Source organism: Leptonotus elevatus, chromosome 11 (assembly GCF_054856555.1).
Source record: "Leptonotus elevatus isolate MCC_2025b chromosome 11, RoL_Lele_1.0, whole genome shotgun sequence".
NCBI lineage: Eukaryota > Metazoa > Chordata > Actinopteri > Syngnathiformes > Syngnathidae > Leptonotus > Leptonotus elevatus.
The window spans coordinates 17,716,236-17,727,179 of NC_141249.1; the positions used below are offsets into that span (position 1 = coordinate 17,716,236).

Here is a 10,944-nt window from a genome sequence, read left to right on the forward strand (position 1 = left end):
TTAGATTCATAAAAATTTTGCAAGAGGGGAGTTGTGGCGCCAAGACGGAGCTTGGCACGGCGGGCTACGCAGTACGCGGTCGGCCCCAGCAAGGTTTGCTGCAGTAACAATAGACGGCAATGCTTGTGGTTCAATCAGCTCCTGGGCAACATCACCCTTGACACAACCCCCAAAATGTAATTATGCACAAAAAGCCTCCTGCTGTTGATCAAGGCAATGAGGTTAGCTTTAAAGGCCCGTGACGCTAACTCTGATTGGGCAGTGGCGGGAAGTGACGTACTACCAATATTTCATAATTGTACTTAAGTAGATTGTTCAGGTATTTTTATTGAGTATTTTTCTGATGACGTTTTACTTTTACTCCCTAAATTTGATACATTATTTTATACTGATGTGTATTTCGACTTTTTTTTACTTTTTACTCTAATTAGTTTTGTTTTTTTACAACAATAAATATGTTCTATACAGCCCACTGGTATTCTGGTTAATACTACGTTAGTGAAATATGAGTTAAGCAGCAAAATCCAAACGTTTTTATCGACATCTGAAGGCGGCCATTTTGTGAAAATGACCTCACAGTTGCTCAGGTCTCAGGCAAGAACCAGCTCAACTTCAGAAAACAGGTGAGCTGTGATTGGTCGTTGCCTGAGCAACTGTGATGTCATCTTCAGTCGACAGCAAGTGGCAAAATGGCCGCCCCCTGAGATGGATAAAAGCGGCTGGATTTTGCCTCATAACTCTTATTCCACAAATGTAATATTAATCAGAATGCCATGTTTAGACTCGTGAAGTCACATATAACATATTATTGTCAAGAAATGTTTAAGCTTGACTTCCATTTTAATAAAACTGTATACAGAATGTGAATACCCGCGCTGATAGCAGCCACGCACACGTGTGACTCGTTTCGGCACAGCAAGGACGTGACAGGAGACGAGCAGCATCGGCGACCGAGAGGGAATAAATCGTCCCGGGCGCAAAAATGTGGCGCATCAAAACATGGCAGCACGGCTCCCTGGTTATTTATTTTGACTCGGGAGCGAAGATAAAACACGAGCCGGCTCGTCAAAATAACGTCAGATTGAAGTGTAGCCGAAGGTCACGGAGCGTACGCGCGATTTTTGTGGTTGATGACATCGTTTTGAAGACGATCCACATGCACAGAAGCGAGGCCGCATCCCGCCGTGGAAGATATACCGAGTGAATGGTGCGACATGTGGCGCGGTTTAATGTCTGCGCAGACATAACGTGATCATTTGATCATGATGTGACTGCTATAGAAAATGGAAGGATGGAAGATATAATGATGTAATTATGGTACTTTATGTGGTTTAGATGTGGAGCATAATGGAAGGAACACGTAATGCATTTCAAACTTTTAGTTAACCTCCATTTTGTTTTTATTTGAGTACATAACACTGACATTAAAGAACATTTGAAAGTATAAAAATACATAATGATATTTTCCTTTTTTGTCACTCCTGACTTGGGCCCTAGTCGTCATGGTAACAAAATCCTGTGTGACCAGTGGTCTATTTGCATGAGATAGGAACTTGCCCTCACAACAGGCCAATTTCAGCATAACTTACTCTTCAATTCTTAAAGGGAAATGCAAGTCAAAAATGTTCTGTGTGACCCCAAGTGACCCCAATAGTCTAAATAGTCATGGTATTCAGATTAATATTACATTTGTAGAATTAAAAACTACAAAGATGAATCCATCAATTTTCACTAATCTCAGGGAGCTATCAACTGAAATTGACAACAAAGTTCCCTCGGGTTCGCATTGCGAACCTCACGTCTCATGGGTTTCCTGGGTTTGGTCATGTGATGTTCGTCATGCGAGCCCGAGCGCACTTTGACGTCAATTTCAGTCGGCAACAGGAGTGGTACTCCATGAAATGTCAGCCTTCAGGAGTCCTGAAATAGCTTAAAAATTGATGGATTCATCTTCTTTATTCTTATTTCACGAGTGCAATATTAATCAGAATACTGTATTTATCAACATATTATTATCCATACATCCATTTTCTTAAAAGCACTATTATTATTATTATTATTATTATTATTATTATTACCATCATTATTATTATTATTATTATTATTATTGCATTATCATTTTATTATTATTATATATTTATTTTAATTTTATTATTTTAATTTTGGGCATTATTATTATTTATTATGTATATATATTTATATTTATTTATTTATTATTATTATTATTATTATTTATACACCTGTGAAATTTTTTAAAAAGTCAATAAAATAAGTGTCTTTGTTAAATCTTTTTTTGTTTTTTGTTTTTGCTCTTAACACAAGTAATAAGAAGTTTAGCCAGTTAATTGTAAAACATAGAAAGGGCGATTTTTGGAAAGTGTCTTCCTAAACAGACGCCACTCAGACTAAACAAGGCGGAGTTGACTTAACTGCAGCCCCGTGGCTACACTTACCTCCTTTAACCCGTCATCAAGAGGCCGTAAATTAAAAAAAAAACACAAACGCAGAGCAAGTGTGGACACATTCACGCCGCTTGTCAGGATGCGTTCATGCGCCTGACGTCTGGCCTTTTATTTGATGACGGATGATGTCTGACTTTTTGATGATTAATTAACCAGTGTTTTGTTTTTTTTACAAATTTTCTTAATGCTAAATATTCGGCCCCAGGGTTATACTTTGCTCACCCATGTTTGCGAGAATAGTGGCGAAATCCAAAACAGGAAGCGGCCAGCGCAGCTTACCTGGCACTTCCTATCAGACGGGCTGACCCACTTTTCAACGTGCGGGCCAAGCAAGGTCGAGCGGGAGCACATCCAGCAGGAAGCAGCTGGCGGGAAGAGAAAGCTGCGTCGTTTGTTTTTTATCAGAGTTCATTGTCACCGCTGTTGAGACGGCGATTGCATGGGGGGGGGGGGGGGGGGGGTGACGAGAAGATGCACAACGCACTCGCTGTCAAGTTCAACTGTTGGATTAAAACGCAACACAGGATAATCACTCGTGATAATCAAGTGGTCCTTCTTTACTTTGATCAACAGAGAGGGGAAAATTCAGCCCGATTATCGTAATTAGTGTACTAAGCTTTACGATTGTAAGTAAATCGCGGAGGGAAAAAATAATCACTACCCAACAGCACAATTACTCAGGATCATATTTATAGCAACACCTGATAATCAGGCCTTTGCGGAATTTGATCACGCGTGGGGAAAAGGCTCATATTTGTCCTGACCTTAAAAATGTTCACCAGCAAATTAAAGATAAAAAAAAAAAAAACACTCTTAACCTGCCTCAAACCAGAGGATAATCAATCAAGATAATCTTTCAGAGACCTCCAACCACGAGGCTGTTCCTAAATATGATTGGAAAGTGGCGAAAAATGTTCACATCGATGATGATTATTGGGCCTTTGCTGATTTTGAACGCAAGGACGGGAAAAATTCTCACCGTTTAACCGATTATTGGTATGCCCATTTTCTAAGAACATCGAGAAAGAAGAAGTCATCCGACCATGAGGCGTCTATGCGTTCTTTTGGCAAGTGCATCATACAGTAGACATGAAATTGAAAAAGTGTGGAACCCCTTACCCCCAAAATATATATACAGTATAATATTGAAAATGTCTTATCACAAGTCACAGCCGCCATTGCAAAAGCTCATGACAAACAGTTGCTGCGCGCTCACTTCCTGTTTGACGCGCCGTCATTTATGCGTCAGCCCTGGCATTTCAATTGCGGTTCGAGTCGAGGCGCGAGGCCGCGCGCGCGCACACACAGACACACGCAAGCATGTACAGTGGGCTACATACACGAGGAGCCGCGCTGCGTGCACAGGAAATGGCGATAAGTTGATTACCGTGACAGGTTCAGGGGGGTGAAAGTTCGTAGGTTTCGGCAACACAGCTGCCTCCGATGGGAAAAGTGTCTCGATGGCTTCCCATGACGTCTCATGGAGGTGGGAGCGGTGGAAGGGACATTTGAGGCCACCCCCTCCCCCCTAATTACAGTAATAGAGTCTGAGGCCTGCCAGAAGTTGAAGTGTATGTAATTGCCTATATTGATAGTTAAAACCGCAAATATACCACAAATTATAAACCCAAAATATTTAATATAATTGCTCATCTCATTTTAAACGCGTCTTACAAAAAAAACTCATCTCACAAAAATACCCTTTAAAAATGGGTTGCAGATTATCAACACCAATTTTTCCTATTAGCCATTGTATTGGAATAAATTTAATGTGTGCCCGTGGGAGGGTTAGAACTATTTTCAAAATATTTTTTTATATGGTCTCTCAATATTGAGACGATAAAAAAAAAAATGAGGGGGGAATGGGCCCCTCTAACCCCCCCTGATTTGCACGCCACTGAATACATACATTGCAATGAAGCCACAATAACACAAAGACAGCCTTTAAATGCAGCTGTGTGCTTTGTACGCGATGATGTCATCTGCCTGGCGAAGGTCACCCACGAAGGTCATGACACGGTCAGTGAATGTCACGACGTAATTGGAGGGAGCTTTATTGTTCGAGCTGTGACGGACAAGTTTAATTTAGTGCTTTTTTTTGTCAAAATGACTTTCCACACTTCCTGCTTCCCCGGGTGCCTCATTTCCTGTATGATGTCATCCTGATGGCAGGAAGAGATTTCTCCTCTGCCATTCTTTCCTCTTCCGTCATACGGCCAGTTGTGGCCAGTGTGGTGGATGGTGTCGCGTAATTGGGGATTAGCCGCAATATTCATTTCATGTTTGAGCGAGCCGCACTCAAAGTCACTTCCGTCTGGCGGATTAGTCACCTGCTCGGGCTCCAAATGAGAGTTTTGCAGTCTGTGAGCTCCCCTGCAGATGAAAAGTCTATTTGGGTCTCTTAATGTTTTGCATTTGAGCTGAGTGACAAGCTGTATGTTAATTGTATTGCATGTACAATAATTTGTTTTCTAGGTTTTCATACTCTTAACAAAAGTGGAAAAAAAATGTGAAACTAATAGAAATAGTTCAAATGAATTTTTGACGTCTATAGCCGTCAATGGCACTGAATGAGTTAAAAGACGATAACAAGTATTTTAAGGACATTTTAATATATTCTATCCAACAACTTTTGAATCTGATTGTCGGCAATATTTCCATTTCAAATGCAAGCTTGTCATTTATATGGATATGATAATCCAATTGTTTTAGAATTTTATGTTACGTTGAAAACTGTTTGCATATTGTTTGTCGAAAATTGGTATGATACGCATAATACATGTGTTTTCCTTAACATGATGAATAATTGTGATTAATAATCATGATGATTACAATATTGATTAAAAAAATAATCGTGATTATCATTTTACACCAAGATTATAAAAGTTAACAAAAACTGATGAAATAACATAAACTAAACTAAAATTAAATTAAACATTTTTATTTGACTGTTATAAGCCACAGTAGCTGTATTTGATTTATGGATGGTTGCTTTTTGAAAAATATTTCATACTGTTACAATATTGCACTGCACACAAAATACCCCCCCCCCCCCCCAAAGAAAAAAAAAAAAAAAAAAAAACTAAAACTAATACTGAAGCTAATAAAAACTCAAATGAAGGATTTTTGGGGTGGGGGGAATCAACATAAATACTAATGAGACCAAACCTGCTCTGAAAACTATTTGAAACTAAGTAAAATAAATAAATACATAAATACATAAATAAAAATGCAATAAAAACTAACTATAATAAAGATTCCCAAACTATTTTGTTTGATAGATCTTCTTTATCCTCCTTGCCAGGTGTTCTACGTGTCGGACCTGTTCAAGCCCAGGCTGAAGGCATCCCCGTCCCCCCCGTCGCCCATCAAGAAGGAACTTCTGCCCTCGTCCGACATCATCGAGAGGAACAACCACCACAACATGGTGTGAGGACGACCGCCGCGAATCCTCTTCCTCGTCCACCTGCGACCAATCACGTCGCCGCTCACCTCCCATCGGACAGTAGAATGTAGCTAAAGGGCAATCTCAAACAACCGCACCATCCATCCCGGATGGGGGCGACTGGTTTCGGGGAGTTTACTTCCACATCCGAGAAAAACAAATTGGAAAAACGACAGGCGGAGCTTGAAAGAGGTAATAAAACGACAAAATAATGAAAATGAAGAGACAAAAACAAACTTCCTGCAAAAGGGAGAGAAGGAATTCTAGCGATGTTTACTCTCTGAAGTCTCTGTGGCCTTGGAGTGGCACCAACAACTTCCTTGGCGACAGGAAGGATGAAAAATGTAATTTAAAGCACTGTTTTTTTTTTTTTTTGTAAAAGTTCAAAGTTCATTGACCGCGATCACCACTCGCCGCCTGGCGCGTCAAAACGGAAGCCCGGCGACGCTGCTTTTTGAATGTCACGCCGGCCTCGCTCGGCGGGCTTTCTGCTGAGCGCGCTCAGTGCGGCCTAAAACTCGGGATGTTGCATTTACTTTAGATTTTGGGTCAAATCGGGGTGGGTGGTTGAGTTGATGTAATTTTTCGGGTTGAACCTAAAACCACAAGTGAAATGAATTTGACTGTCACTCAAATTTCATATTCAAATGTCATTTTAGGTTCACCCCAGATCTCCATTTTCAAATATCTCCATTTTGTGAGTAGCGATGGCGGCGTGGCTGTGCCGTGCGCCATCCCTAAATGTCGGAGGGGGAAGGGGGACGTTTCTGATTGGATTCCGAAGCAGGAAGAATTGCTAGGGGGGCGGGGTCAGGGTGATTGACAGCTAATCTGGCACATCACGTTGGGATGGTTGGGGCTCATTCTGCTGGCAGGGAGGGGCTCTGAAACACCCCAGTCACTTATTGGCAATGTATGTGTGTGCGTGTGTGTGCGTGCGTGCGTTCACATTTTGTGAATATGTGTGTGCATATGTATAAGCATTATGCGCTGTGAATGAACCCTTGTGTATGTGTGTGTATCGTGGTTCTAAAAAAAAAACCTGTGGTATATGTTTTAACTGTCCCCTTTTCAGTTCTCGCACACACACACACACTGTTGCACATCTTTTCACCGTTACAGTCCGTCCGATTGCCTCTCAAAGCTGTTTTCTCTTCCTTTTATATATATATATATATATATATATATATATATATATATATATATATATATATATATATATATAATGTATAGATCACTAAAACATTTTTTTAACTGTGTACATGTTTTAGATATATCCACTATGATTACAGACCTGTGTTTTTTGCAAAAAATGCTGCTTGAAAAGCAACAGCTGACAGACTTTTTTTTTTTTTGTATGTAGACAAGTCAAGCTATTGTAGGTTGTCATAGTAACGTTTTGTAATATGCACCCAGTAAATACATCCACATTTTCTATTCAATCCCATATTAGTATTTTTGTATTGTCTCGTATTTGTCTTTTGTACAAAAGAAATAGTGGCAATGTTGTTGTTGTTTTTCTGCAAAGATGTACTTTAGCGCTTTTACATGTGCTTTGAAATAAAAAGCTCATTATGAACACAGCTGTGGGGTTTATTTGTAAATTGTATTAAAAAAAACATTTGTGCATTGAGGTTTTTCTTAATGTTTTATACTAAAAGCCACTGTGACCTTAGGCCCGGTTTGAATATTAACACTATCCATCCATCCATTTTCTGTACCGCTTGTCCTCACAAGGGTCGTGGGGGTTGCTGGAGCCTATCCCAGCTGGCTTCGGGCAGTAGGCGGGGTACACCCTGAACTGGTTGCCAGCCAATCGCAGGGCACACAGAGACGAACAACCATACTCACAATCACACCTATGGATAATTTGGAGTGTCCAATTCACCTGCCATGCATGTTTTTGGAATGTGGGAGGAAACCGGAGTACCCGGAGAAAACCCACGCAAGCACGGGGAGAACATGCAAACTCCACCCAGGAAGGCCGAAGCACGGACTTGATCTCACAACCTTTGCACTGGGAGGCGGACGTGCTAACCAGTCAGCCACCGTGCCTATTATTATTAACACTAACACTGTGCTTAAATTGAAGAAAATAAATACACTCAAGAATAACAGGCAAATAGTTCAACCCAACTTGGGACCGCCCCCCCTCATCAGACAATTGTCTGCAGCATGAAATAAATATAAGAGCAGAGCATTTTTATTGATTAATCGATCTTTAGTTCTATTTATATAATTATTTTTGTATTTAATTGCACATTTAATATTAAATTTTTGAAACTTGCTTTTAATTTTTTCATTTTGTACTTTTATTCTTATATATATTTTCGTTGCTTAAATTTCCATTTATAGTCTTATTTATTTATTTATTTATGATATTTTATATATTTGTATTTATTTTTTTATTATTTATCTATTATTTATCTTTTATTTTGGCAGTTTTTGGTCTTTGACACAGGTTATTAAGTAAAGCAATGATTCTCAAAGTGTGGTACAAGTCCCGCAAGTGTTACACAAGCTCCCTCTAGTGGTACACGATAGTATCACTGAATTAAATGTTCCAAGGTGTGCAGAAGATAGATACAATTTTTAAGTAATTGATGTGCAATTCATTTGACACATAATCGTATTTTTGTGACAAATACAAATCCGGCGCGAGGCCTGTCTGATACGGCGCAGGGGCAGGCTAGACCTTATTTTGGTATTGATTTATCCAGGTAAGATTCTCAGATTAACAACTTGGCTGCAGACAGCAGAGTAAAAGAGCCAACTTCGCTTCCCCAATTACAAATATGTAAGAGCTGGATTTGGCCCCATGAATCGGTTCAAAGAAAATGGCACCAAAAAAGATGAAAAACATTTCAGAAGAGGAAAAAAAACAATTCATCACGTACGTATATATATAATAATTCCTCCACTTTATTGAGCAAATGTCACAAGATAACCGAGTTTGACGTTATCGCGTTTCCCGTCAGCGCGGCCTTTCATCGACAGCTGCTCTGAGGTCAGCTTGAAAGCGCAGAGTCAGAACCGAAGCGCTGCCTGCTGAACAGCTGGCGGGCCTGACTGGACTCAACCATGCGTGGCTGTAATGGGCCGGCAGGCCCCGCGCCAAGCCAGAGAGAGGCCCGTGTTGTGCTCGTGTTTTTTGGCAGCGGCCGAGCTGGCACCCGCGAACACGCTCGGGCCGCAATCCGTTCATTGGACCTCTCAGCACGCTGCGTGCGTGAGTGCGTGCGTGCGTGCGTGCGTTCGTGCGTGCGTGCGCGTGGCCACTGTTTGCATTTATTTACAAATATATAGTATGGTTTCAAAGAAGGGTAGGGTTTCATATTGGGGTTTCCAAAGTATGATTTTAAAGGAGGGTTAAGCTTAAAAGTAGGGTTTGAAGTTATGCTTATGCTTTCAAAGTAGGGTTTCAAGGTTTCAAGGTTGGGTTGGAATTTCAAAAGAGGATTAGGGTTTAAAAGGGGAGTTAGGTTTTCAAAGTAGGGTTTTGGTTTACAAATAGGGTTTCAAAGGCAGGTTAGTGTTTCCAAAGTAGGGTTTCAAAATAGTGTTTCAAAGGATTGTCAGGGTTTCAAGGTCGGGTTAGGGTTTCAAAATGGGATTTCAAAGAAGGGTTAGGCTTCAAAATTAGTGTTTTAAAGGATGGTCAAGGTTTCAAGGTCGGGTTAGGGTTTCAAAATGGGATTTCAAAGAAGGGTTAAGGTTTGAAAGTAGGTTTTCAAAGTAGGGTTAGGCTTCAAAATGGTCAGGGTTTCAAGGTTGGGTTGGAATTTCAAAAGAGGATTAGGGTTTTCAAAGGAGGGTTTAAAAGGGGAGTTAGGTTTTCAAAGTAGGGTTTTGGTTTACAAATAGGGTTTCAAAGGCAGGTTAGTGTTTCCAAAGTAGGGTTTCAAAATAGTGTTTCAAAGGATTGTCAAGGTTTCAAGGTCGGGTTAGGGTTTCAAAATGGGATTTCAAAGAAGGGTTAGGCTTCAAAATTAGTGTTTTAAAGGATGGTCAAGGTTTCAAGGTCGGGTTAGGGTTTCAAAATGGGGTTTTAAAGAAGGGTTAAGGTTTGAAAGTAAGTTTTCAAAGTATGGTCAGGGTTTTAAGGTTGGGTTAGGGTTTCAAAATGGGATTTCAAAGAAGGGTTAAGGTTTGAAAGTAGGTTTTCAAATAGGGGTTGGCTTCAAAATGAGTGTTTTAAAGGATGTTCAGGGTTTGAAGGTTGGGTTAGGGTTTCAAAATGTTTTTTTAAAGAGGGGTTAAGGTTTGAAAGAAGCTTTTCAAAGTAGGGTTTCAAAGTAGGGTTAGGCTTTAAAAGTAGTGTTTCAACAGACAGTCAGGGTTTCAATGTCGGGTTAGGGTTTCAAAATAGGGGTTCAAAGGCAGGTTAGTGTTTCCAAAGTAAGGTTTCAAAGTCGAGTTAGGCTTCAAAATTTGTGTTTTAAAGGATGGTCAGGGTTTCAAGGTCGGTTAGGGTTTCAAAATAGGGTTTCAAAGGGGGATTAGGGTTTGAAAGTAGGTTTTCAATGTAGGCTTATGGTTTGTTTTTCAAAGTATGGTTTGGAAGCAGGGTTAGGGTTTCAAAGGGTGGTTAGGGTTTCAAAGTTGGGTTTCAAAGGAGGATTAGGCTTTACAAATTGGGATTTGATGTAGGGTTATGGTTTAAGAGAAGGCTTTCAAAGTAGGGTTTCAAAGGAGGGCTTTGGTTTAAAAGTAGGATTTGGTTTTCAATGTATGCTTTCAAAGTAGGGGTAAGGTTTAAAAGTAAGGCTATGACCCGGAAGTGCCCAAAAATCAACAGGAAGTGACCCAGAAATGCCCTCATTTTTAAATTTGTAATTCCTAACCAAAATTCAGATTAAAAAAAAAAGAAAAAGATTTTTGACTGATTCAAACTGCTTTACAATTTAAAACTGTTCTGCATTAAATATAAAATACATACATCTGGGGGCAAAGCAACAACATATTGTCATGTGCTAGTATGATGAAAGTGTTAAATGGCCCACTTCATATTGAAAAGAAAGAAGAAGAAGCATTTGC

The 10,944-nt window shown here is 40.0% G+C and overlaps 1 protein-coding gene across 2 annotated transcripts in view; it reads left to right on the plus strand.

Annotated features, from left to right (window-relative positions):
- Positions 1 to 7,490, plus strand: part of plpp3 (phospholipid phosphatase 3) — a 33,729-nt gene extending 26,239 nt beyond the window's left edge. For both annotated transcript variants that reach the window (XM_086089651.1, XM_086089650.1), the window contains exon 7: positions 5,767 to 7,490. In XM_086089651.1, the coding sequence (XP_085945777.1) occupies positions 5,767 to 5,895 (129 nt within the window). In that variant the 3' untranslated portion in view covers positions 5,896 to 7,490. The remainder of the gene's footprint in view (positions 1 to 5,766) is intronic.
- The last annotated feature ends 3,454 nt before the right edge of the window (positions 7,491 to 10,944 follow it).